At 41.2% G+C, this 24,662-nt stretch overlaps 1 protein-coding gene across 3 annotated transcripts in view; it reads left to right on the forward strand.

Annotated features, from left to right (window-relative positions):
• Positions 1-14,506: 14,506 nt before the first annotated feature.
• The window catches only part of DNMT1 (DNA methyltransferase 1), a 42,414-nt gene continuing 32,258 nt past the window's right edge, over positions 14,507-24,662 (forward strand). For 2 of the 3 annotated variants that reach the window (XM_007427909.3, XM_007427911.3), the window contains exons 1-5: positions 14,507-14,651; positions 21,182-21,224; positions 21,378-21,485; positions 22,918-23,194; positions 23,979-24,051. In XM_007427909.3, coding sequence (XP_007427971.2) covers positions 14,512-14,651; positions 21,182-21,224; positions 21,378-21,485; positions 22,918-23,194; positions 23,979-24,051 — 641 coding nt within the window. In that variant the 5' untranslated portion in view covers positions 14,507-14,511. The remainder of the gene's footprint in view (positions 14,652-21,181; positions 21,225-21,377; positions 21,486-22,917; positions 23,195-23,978; positions 24,052-24,662) is intronic. The other variant, XM_007427910.3, reaches the window with a different exon arrangement.

Consider the following 24,662-nt stretch of genomic DNA (forward strand, 5'->3'; position numbering starts at 1 on the left):
CTCAAAAGTATGAATGGGAACTGGACATAAGGAAAGAGGATACAGAAGGTGCTTGGGACAAAATGAAAATAAGTTACAGAATGCCACAGCAGTGTGCGGAGTTACATTAATAGAAGTATGAAAAAAGATATTTGAGGAATGTTGAAATGAAAGAGGCTGAGAGTGAAAAAAATGAAGATGAAAGAAAGATCTTATAAGATATTTATATGGAGAAATGGATAATTGGAAAGAATATTGTCAAAGAAAGCAAGGCATGATTATAATGTAAAGAACAGAAAATGCAGTTCTTGATGAAATGTTAAAAAATGTTTTGGAAGGAGGTGAAGAGAGCTAACCTAGGAGACGTCAGCAGAATGAAAAATAAATCTAAGGAAATGATTTGGGATGAAACTGGAGTGAGGAAATGCTATTGTAGACAGAGGCAGGGAATGATAGTCATATGTTATGGAATTGAAACAAATCAGTGGAATTGAAACAAATGCTAGAAATGTTAGTGTCCTAGTAAAAATTAACATAAAGGAATTCATAAATGCTGTGAGAGTGTTGAAAAATAGTAAGGCTGCAGATTTAGGTGGTTTAATTAGTGAAATGTTATAATATAGTAGGGTTTGCTTAAAGAGTAGCTGTGAGACTTGTTTAACAAGTTTATGAAGACTGCATCTAGGCCTCACAATTGAACGAATGTTGTTATTGTTCCACTAAACAAAGGGAAAGGTAACAAAAGTAAAGGCAGCAACTACAGCAGGATCAGTTTTTTAAGTGTTCTTGGGAAGTATTTGGCAGAATTCTGATGAACAGAGTACAAGAGGAGTGACAATGAGTAAAATCTGGGAAGTGCAGTGTGGCTTTATGCCAGGCAATGGGTGTGCAGACCTGGTTTTAGTTTTTCAGCAGATCATTGACAAATGTATGAATGTGAGAAAATGGCTATTGAATGCTTGCTAATTTGCAGAACGTGTATGGTAAAAAGAGTAGGATTGAATAATGGAATGTTTTGCAAGAATAGAAGGTTGGTTGTGGAATACAATAAAAGTAGTAAATAACAGAAGTAAAACGTTCATGAGAAAAGATGGAATGTTTAGCGAATGGCTCAGCATTGAGCAAAGAATCCAAGGATGAGTAACATCCTGTTGTTTGTTTAATGTATTTATGGAGAAATTTATGGAGAAATGAATTAGGAGCTTGTGGTGTATTGGTTGGGGACATCCACTTTTGATACCCTGGTTTTGGCTAAGAACAAAATGATTTGCAGCAAATGCTGAATAGATTGTATCACGCAGTGAAGATCTAAAAAAGTAGTTCTGTTTGATAAGGAAAGTGGAGTGAACAATTGTAAGTTATATATGAATTGTGAAAAAAAGGAGCAGTGAAATTAATTTGTGTACCTTGGTAGAATGTTTACTAAAGATAGGAAAATAGATGAAGAAATTTTAAGATGTGCAAATGCTGGTAGTCTGTCCTTTCCATTCCTTGGCAACAACACCAATCAGCGTTGGTCACAGCAGTGATTTCCTCCATTTTCTAGCCTGGCCAGTGTTACCCTCTCCTCTCTATGATCTTTTCTGCAATAGAAGGAGTTATTGCCTATATAGTCAAGTTCATCCTCCCCTCCCCCTGCCTGTTTACTGCTTTCTGCAAAGGAAAAAAACCAAGGGGTGGGTGAAGGAGAAGGTGAAATTGACCGAGATCTTCCTCTCTTACATAGAAGAACTCAAACCCAGCCAAGGCCATCTAAAGGGAATACTGTTCTCATAGAAGACCCAAGTCCAATATTCTCAAACAAAAAAGGGAGGGAGGGAGGGAGGGAGGGAAGGAAGGAAGGAAGGAAGGAAGGAAGGAAGGAAGGAAGGAAGGAAGGAAGGAAGGAAGGAAGGAAGGAAGGAAGGAAGGAAGGAAGGAAGGAAGGAAGGAAGGAAATTGTTGCTGGCAGAGTTCTGCTCTTTCCTCATATCGGCCCTGCTAGGAATACCAGACCAGTATATCAATGCCACAGGAAGGCTAAAACTACTTTTATTGAGATTGGCTATAATAACAGAACCTATCTAAGGACCACCTATCTCCAATTATTTCTGCCTGCCCAGTACATTCTAGCAGAGGGGGTGCTCTCCAGGCCCCCTCTATTAAATGTTGTCATTATGCGGGACCAAGGAAGGGTGCCTTCTCTGTCGTGGCCCCTGCCCTCTGGAACAGCATCCCCCCAGGGATACTGGTGGCGCCCTCTCTCCTCGGGTTCTAGAAACCCCTTAAGACCTGGCTCTGGTCCCAGATGTGGGATTAATGTGTTTGTGTGGGCCTTGTTGTGTGTGTTGTGTGGGCCCTGTTACTGTTATGGCTGTTTTAGTTTGGGCTGCCTGTATTGTTTTATGTTCTTAATTGTTTTCACTGTTTGGGGATTTTATAAGTTGCCCAGAGTCTGCTGGAGTGGGTGGCCGTAACAAATCTAAATAAGTAATACTAATACTAATACTAATACTCTCACTAGTCTGATTGTGCTGTACCTCCTCCCACTTCTTATACACATTCGAGATCAACGGGTAGGGGAAAAAAAAAAGATCCCTGGTGGCATAAAACCGATCAAAATAAAACTCACAAAGTCCTCTCACAAGTTCACCTCTTTCCAACTTAAAATCAATCATATACCAAATTAACCAGGGCTAGCTCAAGAAATAATGTAGTGCTACAACTTCAAAAAACGACTGGCACTCATGTTAGGCATAACGTTTAGCAGGGAGAAAATCAGAAAGGTTACATTGCTGCCAAGGTTTTGCACCCTGCATATTGAAGAGATTTATTGTGTGGGTGAACTCCCGAGGCTGCCTGTAGGTTTTGCCACCTGCTCTACTCACTTTTAATTCTTAGTGGACGTTTTGTTGTTACATTTTAATGATATATCGCTAAAACCAGGTCAAGCTTCCAAATAAGTGCAATCAATAGATATGCTAGTTTTACTAACACAGCCAAATCTAATCAACTGGGGACATCAGATCCGTGAATATTTCCCTGCTCTTTCAAGCAACCAAAATGAAGTAGATCTTGCAGATTAGTCTAATCATCTCCAAGCAATCCTAAATGTTGTGAACAGGGAGGGGAAGGAGTTGTGCAGGTCAAAGGCAATTTCTTCACTTGACAGCCCTTACCAGGCATGCTGGCATTCAATTCTATTAGTTGCATATTGCAAGAGGCCAAAGAACCACGAGCCTCCAAAGAGGTCATTCCCTTTCGGTTTCACTAGTTGTTTCGTTTCACAATAAGACTGGACTGCTTCCTGTTCTAGCCTGCTTGGTTACTGCTCCATTGCTGAGTGGGGTGAAACAAGGGGCTGGGGAATGAATGACTCATGAGTGGAAAGCTGCCAACTTCAGTGTGGCAGCATCTAATGCAAATGATCTGGAAGTGTCTTTGCCTAGAGAAAAATAATGTGCCTCCAAGTCAAACAGTTTGACTTCTTTGCTGGCAAAGCCCTCAGACGTTCAGTGTTTCTACTGAGCTAGTGTTTTCAATTGCTGAACGTTCTGGCTTTGAATCAAATGTTATGCCCTGCCAGCTCATTTCAAAACACAGGAACTATATCAAAGAGTTGGGCAAGGTCTGCTAAGAAGAGTTCCAGCCAGGAGAATAACCAGGTGTTGAGTTCTACCATGTGACAGCACATGGATGGGTTCAGTCCACAAGGATGTTCTTTGCTGCAAGCTGCACAAAAATGTTCAAGGGCCACTGGAGAGCATGGTCACGTGTCTCATGTTAGTCAGTAGCAGTGTGCCATTTGGATTTCTTTCAGGTCCCAACGCGTCTAGGGTTGGCCCTACGTCATCTCTTCTTGAAGCCAATCTAGGAATGAATGATTGAGGCTGGTGCTTCAATTAGTGAATCATCAGACAACTAAGGAAAAGACAATTGCTAGTTCACCAAACAAGGAGCACCTGGGACCCATATGACAGCAGCAGACATAGACAATGCTAGGAGCTAGAGCTGTGACCCTGGTAGCCACTGGAGTTATTGGGGATGGGAGGAGACAGGGCAGGAATTGCTGACCACTTATTGAGAAATACAAGTAGCTGACCAAGGGAGAAATCTACTGCAATATGTCATAGCACCTCCATCAAATTAATCTCTTCGGAAGGTCTTCCAGACTCTGTTGAACTACAACTTCCATCATCTTTCACTATTGGCCATGCTGAGGCTGCTGGGAGGTATAGGTCAGGAATGCCTGCTTCCTCATTCCTGGCCTAAAGGCTGTCTTAAAGTGGGGTAGCTCAAGAACCAGACCCCATCCTAGTGAGTCATGCAATTCTTTCTTACAGGAAAAAATAATGCTTTGATAAAATGCAGCTGGTTGAAGCTGAGCCAGTTGCTATTGGCTGGGCCTCTCTTAATAGTTCAGTGGAGACTTACAAAGGCTATTCACACACACATGCACTTCCATCAGCACTGTCTGTGTCTTCCACATCTGAATTTGAGACAAGACCCTGAAGAGTAACTAACCTTATTTCTGCTAAACACATCACAAGTTTCAGTGGGGCCTGGTTCCTCCGACGTTTCACTGGACCAGTGAAAGAAAAGGGCTTAGTTCAAATCTGGATAAAAGTGCCTTTTAAAGAGGAAATAGTTTCTTCTTTTGCTACACCTAATATGGCCTTGCCTTTTCATACTCGGAAATGCTACCAGACATCATGTATAACTAACAGTGCATACATGCTATTTCTTTAAATTCTGTGGCTTGGTCCTGGACTGTAAATAAACAAATAAGTAAAATAAATAAACCCCAGACATCATAGGCGTCCATAAGCCACAGTGACATCAAAATGATGACACGTGTGCCATGATGTCATTGTCCCAATGGCACAAAATGCGGTTACATCTGATGCATGTGCATAAGTCTCATTCTTTGTGCCATAGCAGGATGCATATGTCACAATTTGCCCCCTGCAGACACCCATGCCAGCCATTTGTTTAGCATTTTTTCCCATGTCTTTGGCAACTGGCTTCCTCCAGTTGTGCTGGACTACAACCTTTATCACTCCCATTCTGTTGGAGGGTGAGTGGGAGCTAACACTTGTGCAGAGTGCCAGGTTGGGTTCAGATAATTCAGATAAACTAAGCGGAAGCAGCAAGAAAAATGTATTCGGCCAGAAGGACTACGAAAAAGAGATGCATCAAGCAGCGCAGCAAGGGGTTTTTTTCAGATTTGTAATTGATTTTACTGCTTTAATTCACAACAAAAGAAAGCATATAAATACAAAAGAGAAACAAAAAAAACTAAGGTTAAAAAAAAATCAAACTATTGCTCATTTAAGATGGATCTAAGGAACAATAGTTATTTGTGGTTACGGCAGTATCAAAATCTAAATTCAGTTCTGACTCTAATAAGAGCCAGAACCAGGACCAGTGCTGGAGTTTCCCTTTCATTCCTGGGCATGTTCTCTGACTCACAAATCAAACTGGGCAGAATGTTTTTAGAGTGGTTTACTAAATGAAGCCTCACAATGTGAAATGACTGATCAGAGATAAAAAGAGGATTTATATAGTTTGGGCAAAGACAGTAGAGCTGCCAGGTACTTTTCATTTCTGAAAACGCCCCCGCCCCCACCCCCTTTGTCAGTGGCAATCTGTGCGGCTTCATTCATTCACTTCGACAACTGTCAAACCAAGGGCGTGTAGAGCTCATGCTGAGGTCTGTGGCCTGAACCTGGCTTAACAATCTAAACCAGCACACCACTGGACGAAGAAACCTTAGGAATGAAATAAACTGTAAAGCAACAAAGGGGGAAAAATCAACGTAAGTAAAATAAAGGCTGAGAATGACAAATGCAACTGATAAACAATAAGATGGAAAATATAGCCTAATATCTAATTCCTAAGCCTAGTATCTCCAAATGCATCATGTAGCTCCCATCCTTCCCAACCAAAGGCCAGGCTGCCTGGAATTTCCAACACATCTGAGGGTGCACGGCTAGGGAAGGCTGGTTTAACACTGGTAAAATTGCCAATGGGATTAAAGACGAATACACTTTTCTGTGAACCTGTCCAAATGGTTCACAGATGCCCAATGCATAATTGCTGACGACGCGCTAGCGGACCTTTGACTGACGTTCACCACCATCCCCTTGAATTGATCTGCTATTCTACCATGCACAGTAATTTTCAGGAGCGCATCATAAATAGGCCAGAACACAGAGAGGGTGGTCAAATAGGGCCATGACATGCATGTGGCTGGAGTGAGGATTAACTGCATTTTTCTATTTGGGGGTGGGGTGGCCTTTATCTTTTTAAAAGTGTGTTAAGCCTAGAGTTTACAGAACAGTTTAATGTATTTCCTGTCTCAAAATAGAGGAAATGGACATTCAGCAATCCAGTCAAAAGGGTCTGGAGTGGGGAGGGAGGGGAGAGACACAAAAAAGGGGTTGCGCGTGGCTGGGGCTTGAAGTTGCCCATACCTGTTTTAATAGGGAAAATTACAGCTTGAGAATTCCTCCTAATGGCCAAATGACATCTTCTCCTCAGAGACAAATGCCAATTGCTGGGAGTCCTGGCTTGCTGGCAGTACCTGTAGAATCGCCCAGAGTCACCAGGAGTCAGACAAGCACACACATTTAATAAATTGTTGTTGTTGTTGATCACACAGTCAGCCAGATGTTTAGACCGGATTTGGCATTTTTATCCAGCTGTCGAGTCCTTCCCAAGGACCTGGGATAGGCAGATGTCGTTTGATGGTGTTAAAGTTATTGTCACAGGGCATAAGCTGTTCCAAGTAAAGCTGCCTTTTGCAATTGACTGATGGTGAGTTTGTCAATGCCAGTGGTGTTCAAGTTGTTATTGTTGTTGTTGTTGTTGTTATTATCGTCCTCCCTTGCTCAGTGCCCTTGGGGAAGCCTTGGCCATTGCCATGTCTCAGGCCAGTTGATTGTGTGAAAGCACTTACCTTTACAAAAAGGAACTTGAACATTTGTACACAGCTAATGAACATTTGCAAACCCTCTATTCCTAAGACTTGCCCATCCAGTCAGCCAAGTCCAAGTTTACAGAAGAAAGGAGACAAAACCCTAACTAATGCAAACAAATTCACATGCTATTTTCCCCAGCCTAGATTTTGTATAGTCCTTAGTTTCAGCAGTAGCAAACCTCAAACTTCTCTTTGGTTTCCTATGCCATTTTCTTAGCTCTAGTGAATGTTCAACTCAGATGGAATTACACAAGGGAATAAAACTCCATGCAGTAAACTCTAAGATGTCCCTTCCTTTCTCCCCACAAGCAAAGAATCTCTCAAAAGCACATTAGCTCATCACTCTACCGGAAATACACGACGTGAATGTGTTGTTTGCTTAAGCAATTAAGAAGCCAACTCCTGACAGTGAGTAATGTCATATATACAGGGCTAGAGATGCAAGGCTTTAAGATCAAGATAACAGCCCCATCATGTGCTGGCAAAACGGTATTGCAGCTTTCTTAACTCGAGCCCTCCAAATGTGTCAAATTATGGAAAATCCCAAAGTCATGGTGCTAATCCTTAAGAGTAGTATCCTGAAGCAAAGCATAACTCCAGATACAAAATTTAGCAAGAACTCTTGTGCTATTTCATTTATTCTACTTATCTTCATTTATCTGAACAGTAATAATGTTTTGACAATTTTCCCTTGTAAAACACTGCTCTGATTTTCTCTTTTTTAATGCAGGACTTATGCTTGAAATCATCATCATTTAGTTTTCAGACCCACAGTTAAGAATGGAGCCTATTGTAGCAAAATTCAAGGTAAATACACAATGATTTGAGTTAAATACACAATGATTCAAGTTCATTACACAATACTACTTATACAGTATTATATAATACTACTGTTCTGGCTTACATACAAATTTGACTTAAGGACAGACCTTGGGAATGGACTACCTGAATTTAACATATGTAATGTCAGTTGTATCCTTGATTGGATTAATTAAAAAGTAAAATCTCCTTTGAAGCAAGTTCAGGTCCTGGAGACCTCCTGGCTATGTCCATGCAATTTCTTGACAACAATACATAGGTGATTTGCTGATCCTTTTTCCAGTTTTTTTTATTTCTCAATTTAGCCTATAACCCTGATATTTCCTGGTATTCTCCTTTCCCAGTACTAACCAGATTCACCAACTTTTTGAGATCAGCAAAAGTCAACTAGATCTTTCCAAGAATTTTCACTTTTTTCATATCAGCAATGAAATAAATCTGCTCCCATATATCTCCACTACCAAATGTTCTAATTGTGACCTTTTCCCTGCTTGCAGTTTAAATAAATTTAAACAATCCATTTCAAAATCATGACTTGTAATTTAATCTATAGCACTTTAGCAGCCATTTTTGTAGAATTTGAGATCAGGAGACCGATCGCAGGTGTGACCAGAAGTGTGCCTTCAGTGGGTCAGGAGGTGCAAACATCTTCCCTTCTTTCTGCTCACCAGCTAGCCTCGGTGATTTCTCTTCCAGCAACCTCTTTTTTTTTTTTAATCCTTTTCTAGCTATCACTGCTTTTTTTTTTTTAGCAAACTATCCATGTGGACTCTGTGCCATATTATATTGGATAGAAAGGGGTAGCAGATATATGCAGCCCAGAAAATAATGGCACCAGCCTTAGTCTTCTTCCTTGCAGCATCCTGAAAAGAGAGAGAGAGAGAGAGAGAGAGAATGAGAGATGTTGACTCAAAGCGTGGAGGGACTGGAAGGGCCTTAGAGTTCATCTGCCTCTGCCAAGTATACTTTTCTGGATTATGTGCCAGCTTCCCTGTTGGAGTTGCCTTAGTATTTTCCTCAGTGGTCGGCCTGTTTCATTTGGCCAGCTCTTTGGGACAGCATCATCATCTCACAGCAGCAGGCCTCTGATATTTTTCCTCCAGTGGGTATTTCTACATGTATCAAAATATACCTGCCCAAATTACAATTTATTTGGCACAACTCAGTTAATTTAAAACTTTATTTAAACATATGCTTATGATTTGGAGTCATCAGGAGGTGAGACAAATTGTCTTGTTCTTGTGCAATTATGCCAAATCTGCACCATTCTCATTATTTTGCCCTGTTATGGAGGTTTTTCCGTGTTGGCTGGGTGAGTGCCACAGGAGGGGTGGGAACAAAAGTCAGAATTAGGAACCAATCACCATGCCAGAAATTAATTAGCACACCTGTAAATCAGGATATGTCAATAGCCACAGGATAGGCTTTGCGATGCAGACAGTTCATTTTATGACAGCCTGTTTTTGACCACATAGGAAGTAGAGAGTGAGTGGAGAATGGTGCTTTAAGCCACCAGTGTAGAAATGGCAATAGTATCCTTTTCACATTATGGCTGTGAAATAGTACTGGCTTTAAAGTACCACTCTCCACGACACATCCATCATTTAACATAATGCCTTCTATATAATGCCTTGTAATTTTTTTCCTTAAGATTTGTACTTCAAAACGGGCATTCCAATCTTTTGGAGCCAGTGGGAACCTTAGGAATTTGGAACGTGTGTCCTAGGCATTGTTAAAATACACTTATTGTGGCAAGATAGCCAGACCCAACATTCATTTTTCCAGAACTAAACTGATTCTAAATTCTTAAAGACAAAGAATTTGCCCTCCAAACTCAGAGGATGGATTTGAGCCTCAAGTACCTATTTCACAGAGACCTGATGATGATCAGAGAAATGCACATAAACACATGTAAAAGATCCATCTGTACTACACATCTCTACAAAGACAAAATAAAAGCAGGGAAAGCATGGTGCACTACACATAAAAATGCAGATGCATTGTATCTGCCACATACAGAACCTAGGTAAAACCAGCATAACAGAAAAATGGCAAAGAAAAGAAGACATATGCCAGACATACAGGCAAAATATCAGACCATATTAAAAAACAAAAGAAGCAAAACGCACACTGCAAAGACAGAACGTGTTGCTTCCATTTCCAGGCACCTCCTCTTGGATATATCTTACAGCATCCTACGATATGGCCTGGTGCCAGCTAGATTTTATTATACTTTGTCCTGGGTGGCTGGACGAGCTTCAGAACAAGGCAGTAAGTTGAGCCAGAGTTTATACAAGATATCGGTTAAGTTCACATAATATCCTTACTCATGGTTGCTTAATGGCAGTTATGAATAAACCACAATTGGCTGGACTTACCCAACAGGCTAAACTGAAGACCAAAAAAACCACATTATGGAGTAAGCATGAGGTGAGCATTATGGCAAAATGTTCATTTGAATTTCTCCCACCTATTTTCTTCTCATTGCATCATCTATCAATGCACCCTTTTTTCCTCTCTGCTAGAATGATAGCTCAACATGTGGGTGTGTGTGGGAAAACCCCAAATACTAACATTTCTTGGGGTTATATTTTGGTCAGTAATATTTGCTTGCATTAACAGCCTTTGTCCATCTAATAATTTCAAATACGAAGCCATTCTTTCTCCACTGTATAGGGCTCAGTCCACTTCCCATGGCTACATCTGCCTGCTGTGCGGTCCTAGGGACATTCTTGGAAATAAAATCCAAGCTCCATCCATCCGTCATGATGCCATATTGTCTCATTGGGACTCTTCAGGCATAGGTATCTTACGTATTAGATGTTTATCCCTTTAACGGGATTTGAGCCCATAGGCCTTGCGCTAAATGTACAGAGCATTTACCTTTGGAGCTATCTTGCCCTGGCTGTCAGAAGCTGAAAAAAAAACCACAAAACTCTCTAGAAGGAAAGTATATAAGAAGAAGAGGAAGGTGTATCTGCATAGCTTCTATAAGCATTATCAACTAACTGGGGATAATACTACCTACATTTGGTAAAAAGTGGGCTCACCAGGAATATATATTACACTCTGTCAAAAGAGTTTGTCTTTCCTAAATTTTATTAAGCCCATGTTGGGCATTTTTCCCCAGCAGCTTTTAAATTTTGAAAGCATAAGGTCTTCCCCCAACTGTTATTCAGGACACATCTTGGACCTCTATCTCTAATGAAGCACTCCAAACAAAATAGGAGGGGAGGTGGTACCTCTGGTGGCCCAAGGTGGGTCAAATGCCTCCCTTTGCCTTGGTGGGATTATGCAAAGTAGAGACACAAATGTGGATTTATGTAATTACTGCCTTAAACAATGAACTCATCCTGTTAGGTCAGTTCCCTTGAGATCACATTTAATTCATTGTGGAAAAGACTTTAAATGAGAAACTGGGCTCTACTGGCACCACCACTTTGTTCCCACTTAATGTTGGATTCTCAAAATCATAATGGGCCATGATCAGACATCTGACAGATTGATTGATACTGACAGGCAGAAAGATCTAGCTTAAATTTCTGAGCAACCAGGTAAATGGGACCTGTATATGAAATACAGTATATTTCTGGTACTACAACATACATCCAGTTCATGTTCTGCACTTTGCTGCTGATTGGACCAAAGTTATGTTGGTTCATGTGAAGCTTATATGTAATGAAGCTTAGTGATCTTAGTGAGGATCTCTTCAGTTTACTTTAGTGAAGATCTGAGAATGAAAAGGAAACATACAGAAGATGGAAAAGAGGGACCAACCATCAAGGAAGAAGATATACAAGTAACCTAAATCCCTACAATTTGGAAATTGGAAAAGAGTGCCAGAAAAGTGAAGGCTAAGAATGACCTGAGGTTGGCAAAGGATGCTAAGAACAATGAAAATGTGTTCTTCAGATATGTTTAAAATAAAAGGAAGAAAAGAATCAGTGGATCAGCTGCTCAATGAAGACCACAACATGCAAATAGGTAACAAAGAAAAAGCAGACATGTACAATTTCTATTTAGATTCAGTCCTCTTTGAGAAGAAAGTATGTGTTTCATCAGGAATGAAAGAGTGAGGTTGAGGCTTGAGACTGATTGAAACATGCTGTGAAAGAATGTGCTCTTGGCCTTGGGAAGGAATGAAAAAACTGTTAAGGGGGAACTTTAAGAAAAGATTACTCAATCCAGAGGAAAATATGAGGAAAAAACTCAATATTACCCCACCTTGATTTGTTTGGTAGAGAGAAACTGACAGGTTTTCAAGGTTCTTTTAATCTACCCTAGAGCAATTAAGAGCATTCCTGGAATCCGAAGGGCTGACTAATGATCAGAGAATACTTTGAATGGGTTTTTATCGCCAGGGCAAGATGAATTGCTTCCTAGAGTGTTGAAGGAACTTGCTGACAATCTGACTGAATCTTTATATATACCTTTTTAGAAAGGGCCAGATGACTAGAAGAAGGTAAATATTATCCCTATCTTTGAAAAAAGAGGAAAGAAAGATTTGGGGAACTACACATCAGTCAGTCTAAATGATATCAAGGAAGATTTTAGAGCTTATCATAAAGGAAACAATCTGTAAGCAGTTTAAAACAACATGGTAATTACCAGAAATCAGCATGGAATTGTCTAGAACAAGTCATGTCAGATTAACCTTTTATTTTTTTTAATTGAATACTTCCTTGGTAGATTGTGGGAATGTTATAAATATAATACATTTTGATTTCAACAAACCATTTGACAAAGTTTCCCATGTCATTCTGATTAAGTGACAATTAAGTGGCTGGAAAGCTGGCATAAAAACACTATTCAAAAATCATCAGTGGTTCCTGAGGAATCAAGTAGAGTGCCACACATTCAGTCTTGGGATTTGTACTCTTCAACGTTTTTAGTAATGAGTGAGGACGCTTATCAAATTTGCAGATGCCTTAATAAGAGAAAAATGAAATTCAAAACTACCTTGATAGGCTAGAAAAAAGGCTGAGAATAACAGAATACTGTAAAAGTTAATGAAGATCTTGGAATAGTAGTTAATTACAAACTGAATGTGAGTCCCTAGTCATGTGATACAAGTCAAATGCAAAACATATAGTTTCTAAATAATAGGAAATAACAGTTCATTTTAATCTGTGTTGACCAGACTTAACCTTAAGGTCGCTTCCTATAAAGCCCTACATGGCATAGGGCCTGGTTACCTGAGGGACTACCTGTCTCCTATAATATCCGCCTGGCCGGTTCGATCTGGCAGGGTTGGTGCACTCCGGGTTCCATCAATTAAACAATGACTTCTACTGGGACCCCAAAAGTGTGCCTCCTCTGTAGCAGCTCCTGCCCTTTGGAATGAGGTTCCTCCAGACATCTGAATGGCCTCACCCTATTGATATTTTGAAGGGTCCTGAAGATGTGGCTGTTCACTCAGGTCTTTAGTGAGGATGACTAGCACTCCTTTCTTCCTTTTCCTTGTTCCCCTCCTGGTTTTCTTTTTCTGCCATGTCTGTTCTTTTGTTTTCTGCTGTTCTGGTGTTTTGCTATTGTTCTTTGTTTTTAAATGTTTTTAACAACTGTAAACCACCCTGAGTCACTGGGAGTTGGGCAGCATATAAATTTAATAAATTATTATTGTTATTAAGTATTTTGTCTTCTTCTGGGCACCATACTAAGGATTCTGTTCCACCGTACTAAGTGGAACATGTTCAGAGAGGGACAACAGGAATGATCAAGGGCCTAGAAACCAAAGGCTGTGAAGAGAGATGGAAAGAATCAAGCATCTTCAGCCTGGAGAAAAGAAAACTGGGGGGGGATACGATAGCACTCTTCAAGTACCTGAAAGGATGTTCCACAGAAGGTCCATCATATCTGTTCCATATCATCCCAGAATACAAGACTCAAAATAAGGGATTTAAGCTACAGGAAGGTAAGATTGCCTTAAACTTCCTCAAGCTAAAAGTAGTTTGACAGTGAAACTGATTATCCAGTGAAGTGGTCAGCTCCCTTTCACTGGAGGTGTTCAAGCCGAGGCTAGACAGCCATTTGGGCATGCTTGAGTTTGGATTCCTGAACTGAGCAGGGGGTTGGACTCAGTGGCCTAATGGCCCCTTTCAACGCTGAGACAATGTCAAATGCAGCCCAGATATATTAAGGGACCAATACGAATATTACCACAATATGGATCACTGAGCCCAAGGCAGCTCTGTTCACCTGGCAAGCATATTAGCCTGCAGTGGTAAAAAGAGCCGCAGTCAACGATCGGAATGGCACCATGGTTTTGAATATTCAGATGGTGTGGGAACAAGCTGTACGGGAAGATTATTGCCTTCTTTATTTGTATTTCCCAGGGGAGAACGGGAAGCAGGAGAAGCATCGCGGGCTGGTCGTCCCTAGAAACGGAATGCTGGACGGAACTGACCTCCACTTGATCCAGCACAATTCCTACGCTACTATCTGTAACGAGCTTCTATGGGCAGGGGCAGTCTATCCTCGATGCTTTGAGACTGACATCAGGAAAAAGCCGAAACGTTGTTCTCTCGCGCCCTGCAGCTCGAGTTTCCCAGCAGCGCCGAGCTTTGGAAACCAGAAAGCCGAAAATAACGAGCTCCGACTTCGCACAGCGCAGCTCCCTCCCGCGCTCTCTGCTGGTCCGTCCACTTCTCCCTCCCGCGCGCCGTTTGGTTTCTCCCTCTCCCTGAATGGCGACTTGATAAGTTCCGCCCTTTCCTCCCTCCCCTCCCCTCCCTCCCCTCCCCTCCCGCCGGATGGTCTGTCCCGAAGCCGCTCCGCCCCCTCCCTCCCCGGTGCGCGCCAAATCGGCTCCCGTCGGGTCCCTGCCTGCTGTCCTGCCGGTCCCGATGCCCGCCCAGGCCGCTCCACTGACCCCGGAGGAGCTGCGCAGGCGGTGAGTGCTCGGCGCCGGGGGGGCTCGGCCAGCGGAACCCCGGCCGAAGGTTATTCGCTCCCCCGTCCTGTCCCGAGGGCACATTGACCTCCCCCCGTGCGCATAGCTTCTGCGGTGGCTGGGGCTGGTCTTGGGCACCCCTCTTCTCCTGGGGGGGTCCCCTTCGTATTCCCCATAGTCGCCCCCCTTGCATTTCGGGGCAAGGGGAGAGGGACCCCTCGCGCGTCCTATCCTCCTCCTGTTTGATGGGGAACCTCTCTGTTTTCCAAACTGACAATCCCGGACTCCCGGTTTCGCTCTTCCGCCTCCCCAGACGTGTCGAGCGGCCGTTGGGTTACGCAGGAACAAAAAAGTTCCCGAAGGGGGAAGTGCGACAAGGGAGCCCGGAACTGTATGGAGATAAGGAAAGGAAGGTGCTGGTTCTCTCCCCCCCCCCCGCTTTAATAGCCTGCAATGGGTCTCTGAGTCACTTGGGTGCCCTATTTGGGGGGAGGGGGGCTTTACTAGGGGAAAGCATTTCTGCGGCTCCCTAGTTGGGAAGAAAGGGTATATCCTTAATTGGTGAGTTTCCCCACTTTGGGGACAGGGATAGTGACCAGGAGTGCAAGGCCCTTGAAATTCTTTATGTAATCTGCCTTTTTTTTTTTTTGAAGGGAGAAGATATTTGCTTGGGCGAAGGAGTGGGGGGTCTCTTTTGTTTCTAGTTGATAGGATTGTTTGACCTCTGCGCTATTTTCTTCCCATGGTCCCCCCTCCCCCCCATAGCTGTCAAGTGACAAAACTTAGAGTATTCAATTTGGGGGAGTTCCTAAAATCAGTAAGATAATTATGTTATTAAGTTTTAGGGCCTTCAGGCTTGGGACCTCTTTAATAGAATTGTCTCTCTCCAGCCAAACTATTTAAAAAAAAAAAAAAAAGCAAGGAATAAGAAGTGAGGGGATTGTAAGTCTTTGCTTAAAAAAAACATTCAAAGGTGCCAGCCTTCTTTCTGAGTGGGGGTGGGAGTCCAGGGATATGAGGAGCGCAGAGCATCAGAAATTAGCCACTCTGTATCTCTCAAGGATTTGGGCCTCATCTTTCCTCTGGCCATCCTTTTCTCTCCTTATGCCACCCCTTGCCATGTGGGACAGGAAGTGAAAACGAATTTCTTTTCCAGTTGAAAGCGCATCTTGGCGGGAACATTTGTTTGTGTTTAGGGCAAGGATTAACGCAGGCGCACACACGCGGTTCAGGAAGCATTGGTTAACATGCCCTGACTTCTGCATAAAAATAAGGGGGGGGGGCCGTCATGGGTTGGGTTTGTTGGCAACCACGAGCTTGCAGGATGGGGTGGTGGCTTTCTGCTCTCTGGCACCTCCAGCAGCGCGCTGCATTTCAATGGAACCTGGCTGTTCCTGAGGGAGGTGGGTTTTTTGTGGGCCTCTTTCCCTGGGTAGATTTATCTGACAAGTACTCCAAATAATCAGAGCTGTGCACGTGGTTATTACGTTGGCTCAAAACAAATTGTCTTTGTCTGAGTTCTTTTGCTTCCTTGCTTTCACTGGAATGGATAGCTATCCTCCACCACGGAAGCACGTTAGGCACTCTTATCTCTCTTTGCCCCAGCTCAGCCTCCTCACTCCAACAGGGTTGCTGCGGACATCTGTCAGTTTCTTTGTACTATGGGAAAATGATGGATCTTTACTGCCCCTCAGCTTTATGTTTCAGGTTCTATAAGCCCCCTTAAGGTTGTTAGAAAACAGGATACATATACAACTATCTTTCCCTTTTCTTCCTCAGCAGGAAAATAAATTTGGAGACAAACATTGCTCTTTCCTGCTTCTTTAGTCCAGTGTCTGCCAAATCTCTGTGTTCCAGCTCTCAAATCCAGTTTAGGTGGTCCTTCAGGCCTGACTGCAAAATGGAACCCAAAAAGGGGTGCTTATTGGGAATGAGCTGGCTTTTGTGTAACCATGGAGAGTCTAGATGAAGGAAAGTGTTCCTTCTCTCTTTCTCTTTTTCAGCTTCTCATTAAATTGCCTGCAAGCTAGCCTTCTACCTTTAAGGATGCTATATGTAAGCCTTCCCCACTGTGAGCAGTTGCAAGGCCTGTCACACTAGCTTGTACCACATGGTACATCTATTTACGTATCTCCTTCCTTCTGAGAGAGTCTATGTTGCTGTTGCCTGGAGTCAGCAATGGGCAGGAACTTGCTCACCTGTCCCTCAAACAGCTCAGAACTCCAGCACAGGGATTTTTCTCAACTCTATTTATTCTCTTGCCCCCATTTTCATGTTGGTTGTATGTAAATATACCATTCTTGGCAAGGTTGCTAATGAAACCCCCTCCAAGTCAGCATTTGTGTCTGAGAGTACAATCTCTTTGGCTTCTTCCAACTTCTATTACGGAATTGTCATCCTTGTGTTTTGACATGGTTTGTAGTTGTAAGAGAAGAACTATGTATCAGCAACATCCTTCAAATTGTTGTCGCATCTTGGAGTGCCCCCTTGCCCTGTCTTGTATAGACAGTGCGGAGCAATGATTTCTCTGCAGAGAAATACAATCACAGAATAAAATTTTGAACAGCTTTGCCTAAATGCTTTAAAGTGAAACTACAGCTATTTTGCTTTGGCAGGAAATTTACGAATTGCATGATTAACCAAGAAGCAATGTAAAGCTGAAGTTTTTTGGTTACTGGGACAGGCCAGTAGTCCAATAGGTTGCTCTCATTTTTAAAATATTTTTTTGCAAAGATGGGGGAGCAGAAAGGGTAGAAAGAGATTAAAATTTATTCTTTTTTTTTATACAATTGCTGCAGTAGTTGTTTGCAGTGTGGCATATTGGTTTTGCAGAATGGAAATGAGTGCTCAGTTCTGATTATTTAAAGAGCTTATTTTAATAGTGGAGCGAGGGATGGTAGGTCAAGAGCTCAAGGTTTGTCCTAATGATTTTTTTTTTAAGTTCTTCTGACTAACCCTAAACACATCATATATTCAAACTACAACAATAAAGGAGAGCTTGTATCGGAGTGATTGTCTGCTTGTTCGGGTGATCAAGAACATAAACCAACTGTCTTTGTGGCAAGTTTAGCCATGGTGGGTTAAGGATGGGAGGAGAAAGGTAGACAGTTCTTTGGTCATTTGCAGAAAAAACAAAATAATTGGTGCCATTTTAAAGGCTAGCTTTTTTTTTTTTTGCAGCAGTACTAGTAGTAGTAGTAGTGGAAACTTTTATGACTATGGCCCAACTGTCAAATGCATGAAACTAAAATATTTTCATTAGACATGAGGTGGAAATGGGGATGTTTTTACAAAGAAAGGCCAAGCAGCATTATGAAGAATGTGAATGAAAAGTCAAAAGGTAAACATTTTTGTTTCAGAGTAAATATGACCCACTTTAAATGGTGATGAATAGTATGCTTAAAACTCTGTAAGAATAACAGTTGACATCCTTGCTTGAGCTACCTAGTCTCTATCAATTCTGTTGGATAATGTCAAACTTGAAAATTGCAACCTGAAAACTTAACTGGAGTCTCCAGAGAGATTTTTCCCCATCAGGAGGGTGGACACTGAAATAAGCCAGTGTTTGAAGAAAGAGATCTTCTCTGTAAAAGAGCAGTATAGTCCTGTAGCTTGCTAAGTTATATAATCAGAATATAAACTAGTACTCAGAGAATATGTGTTCCTGCAAGTGGTAATACTAGCCACTTTTAGTATGGGGTAGCCCAAAAAATATGTGGGAAATGATATCACACTTTTATGCTGGGTGAGAAAGGAAAACCATCTGTGATGCCTTAGCGTCATGGGAGGTTGTAAGTGACCAGGAACTAGAGGGTCAGCCAGTGGGGCTTTTTGCCTTGGCCTGGGTCCTGGAGTAATTGGAAGGAGTTGGCTTGTCGTTGTTGATAATGGCACTTCGTTTGCAGTGGAGATTCAGTGCAATTCCTTGTTATGCCTCCAAAGGCAGTGATAGAATTACTTTGGTCTCTGGTACTGCTGTTTACATTTTGGTCATGTTTCTAACTGTCTTTGCACATGGGAGTAAATGACATGTAATCCAAAGAGGGTCTTAACACTGTTGTCTCATGGGCACCAGTCTCTGTGTATGGCTGTAAATTCAGTTGAATGATGTGGTCCAGTAGAAAATATTAATCTATTCTTTGATAGCTGTCTACCTTTACTAGAAGGTATCCAATTTTTTATTTGTTTTGAAAGAAGATAGGAAATCTTTGGCCCAGAATCTACCTGTGATTTCTTTTGGCCTGTCTGCATGCCACTGTCTCTGGGGCAGTGAGCTCACTCTGAGCTGTGAAGTCAGCAGTACAAAGAGTCCTTTGAGCCACAAGAAAAAATATTTTTCCCCCATGATACCCAGATCTCCTGTCCTGTTTCTTACACTTCCAGTCCAAGATACAGGTTCTAGGTGAAAGCAGGTAGAAAGCTAGGCTGTCAGCGTGTCTTGTTTTACTGTGTTAGTAACCTCATAAAATGGCTGTTTTAGCTGGTACTACAAGAAAGAAGGGATCAGAGAAAAGCAGATAATTACACAAATGTAATATTTCCTGTAACAAAGATTGAAGCCCTAAGGCATATTTTTCGGTGTCCCTTATGAATAGATTGTGTGCTTGTGTGTGTTTTTGTCTTTTGTCCTTTCTTGCCTTTAGGAACTGAGCCAATTTTCTCCTTCCAGAGTAGGGAATCATTACCTGTGCTTATAACCTCTACCTCTGTCTTTGCAGCTGTAGTTTTCTATCTGAAGTACAAGATTTGGCTTTGGGCTCACTCTCTACCTACTCTGCATAGAAATTAAGAGAAGTATTCTTGGTTGTGGAATTACTCTTGCCAGTTGGAAGCATCTTCTAAGTTCATATTAATAAAGAGACGAATTGGATATTTCCTCTAGGAATGGAACTTTCACACCATCTCATTTTTTTAGATATTTATTTATTGATGTAACTTTTTCCCCTCCTTTAACTTTGATTCCTCCCATTGGAATGTTAAATTAGCTTCCTCCAGTTTAGAGGCCTCAAGTTAAATTGGACTGCGGCTCCCATCAAGCATTTTGACTGCTCAAGGAAGCTGGGCATGGTGGGATTTGTAGCCCAAAAGATCTCAAGATCATCAAGTTGAGGAAAGGTGGTTTAAATCAAGCTAGACTTCCCTTCTTTTTGCCTTTTCTGGCCTTGGGTGAACAAAGTTATTTTCTCTTATTACATTAGTGGTTACTGCCAGTCAAACTGCTTTACCCATACTAGGACAAGGGAAGCATAAGTGGTTTTTCCAGTCAGCCTGACCAAGAGAAGACCTATTACTTCCTTGTACAGGTGTTTTCCTTTGCCCTTACCCAAGGGATTTGCAGGTGCTGGATAAAAGAAGCTGAACATATGAGTGCAAGGTGTGCCTATTAAAACCTGGTAGATTGCAATGTCAGAGGAACAGTGTTATCAAAGCCTGTTGGTGTCAGGCTTTCTTGGATGTCAGGTTGATCAGCCAGCATTTAAAATCTCAGTGCAAGAAGTGATTTAGCCTGATTTTAAGACACAAATGGATTGTACTGCTTTTTTCAAGTTGGTATTAAATGAGGAAGAGAAATATGTGGATCCCTTGTTTCTCTAGAATGAAAAGTGGGTCACCTATCTTAAATCAGGGCATTTTATCCTTAGCTTATGCCTGAGAGGCGGTTGCCAAGCCATGCTTTATGTAACACTAGACCTATTGATGTATGGGGACTCAATTCTCAGTCACTGGTTTTTATTATCTTCAATGTAAGTACTTGAAGTAGTTTATCTTCTAAAAGTGTGAGAGTTCTTTCCTCACCTGAGGTACCATCTGAATTGCTTTAGCAAGATACACAATCAAAATATATTTAAGTTCATAAAGTAGGGATTAAGGTGTAATACAAATACTGTTTTTGACTGTCAGATATTTCCACTGATCTTAGTGCTAATGACCTCAGACCTCATTTCCTTTAGAGGCTGCCCCCCATCTTAAGCACAACATGGCAAATGTGTTGCAGTCCTAAAGGTTATTCTTTATGTGATCCTTTATTTCTTGGATTCTAACAGAGATCCAGAGGATGCCTCAAGCTTGCTGTCATTTCCACTGTGGGAAAAAAATGCACAGATGGAATGGTGAGATCTTCCACTCATTGAAGGATCTCCTTTGATTGCCCACAATAGCTTGGTTCACATATTTGTGCTAAGCCAGACTGAGGTTTGGCTATTTATGGATTCGTGTTTTTATGTCTATCAAGCCAACTGTGGCATGTTCAACAAACCATAGTTCAATCTTGGCTTGGCACAATATGAAAGCTTTGTCAGTGAGTCATTTTTGAATTTGTCTGTTCCAGTAGGAGCTATATCCTACTGTGATTCATTCTGTGATTAAAGTAATCGCAGAAGATCAAAGGGATTGTGTAAATCTAAATCTATTGTTGATCCCCTAACCTGGCTTTCATTTCAGTGGTGAAATTTCAGCTGACTCTTCAGAACCCAAGAGGGCAAAACAGAAAACCTGATTTATGATGTCTTTGTGTTTTGATTTAAAAACAGGCTGAAAGATCTGGAGAGCGATGAAGATGGTCTTGGTGAAAGAGTAAGTCACAAACTTCTCCCTTCACCCACTCACTGCAGCCTTCCCATGGAGAATCATGCGAATATTCTTCTGCATCTATTGCTTGGGGAGCTTCTGCAGGCCTGGGTTGCCAGCTGTAGTACTCACCTATTCTTTTTCCCTCTCTTGCTTTAGGAATGTGTTAAGGAAAAACTGAGTTTGATACATGGCTTCTTACAAGTAGATGTTCAGAATCAACTGAAGGATTTGGAGACCAAGTTACGTAGAGAGGAACTTTCTGAGGTGTGTAATCACGATAAATAGATCCATCCCATTGTATTCAAGTATTGTTTGCTTTGCCTGCCTTACAGTTTAATGTGCAGAATTGCAAACAGAAATGTCAGAATTAGTGGATGCATCATTTGCTGCAAGTCTAAATTCATTCCTTTTTGTTCCTGCAAGTTTTTGTTGCATACCTTAACTGCACATCTGATTAAGTTACACTGCTAGAGAAAACAATGGTACCATCTTCTTTTGCTTTGTGATTTAATTGTGTCTGAAAATCTCTCATATATACCAGTAATCTATAGGAAGAAAGACATGACCTAAGAATTGCTGCAAATTTATGTATATGTCTTCAGAATCTGGAAATCAAAATACAAAGCAATGCTACTGATCCGTGTATAATTGGCCCTGTTATAGAAACACGATCTGAGAATTCAGAACCTCCAAAGTCTCAGTGTTAAGGGAGATTCTTTTTGAGTATCATAATTTACTGTTGTTGCTGCAAATCTAGGAACTTTTTGTTGGACTTCTTAAACTGAATGGGGAAACACCCCCCCCAGTTTACTACTGAGCATCTCTTGCTGCTCTTTTAGTTGGAGGAATTTCCAAACACGGCATTCTGAAATTTAAATCCAGTAAAGTGTTTTCTTTGCTGAGGACTTCATTACGAGTGCATTCTCTATTGCTTGTACAATTATTGTTTCAAACAATTTTAATTTTTGTTCCTGGAATTTGAATCTTCTTTTACCTTCTTCCATTGATCAAAGAGCAAGGAATATTGCTAGATCATTTTTTAAAATAAAAAATAAAATAAAATACCAATATATAATTTCCCACTACAGGTAAATTTTAAAATTCCAGATTTATGCTAGGGGAGATTTAAATTTGTCTTTTCACTCAGGAATTTAAATCATTCTCTAATTGAATCAATAAATCATTAATGAGGATTCCATGCATATTTCAGATATTTTCTAAACAATGTACACTACTTAAATAATAGAACTGTAAAAACAGGCTAACTTGTAATTTACTAATAAAAAGTTGTAATTATCCCAGCTCAGCCTATTTAGAAAATGGAATAACAAAATAAGATATGTCTTTTACAATCTTCATACACACAATGTTCTACATGGGACAGAGAAAGGTGTGAACATTCATGTTATTGGCATAGTGAGAACCTGCTCATAACCAATACATTTGTTAGTTCTTGATAAACTAGCTGTTTCCATGAGTCAGAGAAATGGATGTCCCTGTTTCTTTTTTTAAAGTGGAACTATGAGTATTCATAATTCAAGAGGTGTAACAGTAGACTTATTAGATGATCCTGGTAAGCTAGGAGGCAGCATCTCATGGAACCACAAGTGAAATCCTGACATCTTTGGTCTATTTGAGTCCTCTCCCTCTCATCTATAAATATGTTCAACCTGCTAGTCTTTCCCTTCTGTCACAGGAACTATACCTGGCCAAAGTCAAAGCCCTGCTCCATAAAGAACTCTCTTTAGAAAATGGAGACAACTTGGCATTTGGCCAGAAGCTCAATGGATGCTCAGAAAATGGCAGCTATGGCAGTGATGAAGAATCTGAGAGAGCGGAGAACAAGGGGAAGGACGAAAACAGCATGGAAGTTGAAGAGGTTGCTTCATCTTCCTCCTCAACACCATTGTCTTCACCATTTGTGCCAAAAGCTCGGAGAGGCAGGAAGAACAAGTCCAACAGTGAGAACAGAAGTAAAAGTCATTTATAGCCTCCTTAACAGACACTTGGGGTGGGGGGCTTAGTTGTAAATTTGGGCCTTAAAGGGATACCGTCCTAAGTTGCCTCCAAGCTTAACATTTATACACATTTCAGTTTTTTTCCCCTTCACTAGGTCTCAACTGGCCAACATAATGTTATATGAGCAAATGGGCTAGTAAGCAACCTTATAGTAGAAGTAGGATCTTTGAACATATTTACCAAGCTCAAACCAATTTTATTAAACAGCCCGAGTGTGATGAAACTATATATGGTCATCTTACTTTCTTTGTTTTTGAGGCCTTTGTCCTGCAATTTTTTAAAATTTATTTTAGTATCTGGGAATTATGTATTTTGACCAAAGTTTCAGTTTAATTTTAGTGCAATTTTTATTGCAATTTTCAGAAGTTGTAAGCCTCCCTAAGGAAGCTTTGTTTTGAAAGGTGACATAAACATTTTTAAAATAAATACAATAAATTAGAATCTAAGAGGCAGTCTAAGGCAGGCAAATATCTCCCACAGCAGCACAATTACAGAGGACCTATGTGCACCAATGATGTCTAGATTTTTGCATACTCACATACCGTGCATATACTCACTCTCTTATCGCAGCCTAAGAAATCCCTGTGGTATTGCAGCAGACAACCACTGCCTTACTGGGGCATAATCCATGGAGACTAGATGTGTTCCTTTAAATCAGGGGTGTAGAGCCTGCATTAAACATTTTTAAAATGACAGCCATAATTCCTGCCTGGCAACATTTTTTATATGAATTTGCAGGAACCTCAACCAGCTCCAGGATCACCCGTAGTTCTGGCAAGCAGCCAACCATAGTGGCTCTTTTTTCCAAAGGGTGAGTAAATTGTGTGAAACCCTGGTGCGGCTTTCTTGTACTTTCATGTTTATGCCTCTTCTGATTCTTTATTGACATTTGTAAGCTCTTTTTTCTTTTTTCCCTTTACTCCAATTGCCACCTGACCACTTGCATTGAAGTGCTTAATGCTGAGGAGTAGGCAGTGATAAATAGAGGGGTATATACTTCCAGTGAGAAATAGAGCAGCAGACTGTCCTGAAGCAAGGGCAGGCATCAGCAAATGGGACCTTCGCAGAGAGTCTGGAGATAGCTTGTAATGACAATTGCTGGTTCCTAATCAGTGATTTCAGTAACGGTACAGGTAGTCCTTTTTTAGCAACCAGAATTGGGACCAACAACTCAGTTGCTAATGAAAAATCATGTGACCATGGCTGTGCTTATGATTTTACTTCAGCTTTTTTTCCCCACTCTCCCACCCTCACTTGTAATCACTTCCTCTCCAATCTCTCCACTCTGCGAGGGGCGGGGGAAGAAAAAAAAACAGATCAGGCATGGATAAGGTGTACTAACTGACTGTAATGGCAAAGACATGACAGAGAGAGATGCTGTGAAGGTTGTAAATGTGCATCTTGGTTGCAAAGTTATTTTTT

Source organism: Python bivittatus, unplaced genomic scaffold, assembly GCF_059951505.1.
Source record: "Python bivittatus isolate LINGU-HERP-01145 unplaced genomic scaffold, Pbiv_v1 ctg000220_np1212, whole genome shotgun sequence".
Taxonomy (NCBI): Eukaryota; Metazoa; Chordata; class Lepidosauria; order Squamata; family Pythonidae; genus Python; species Python bivittatus.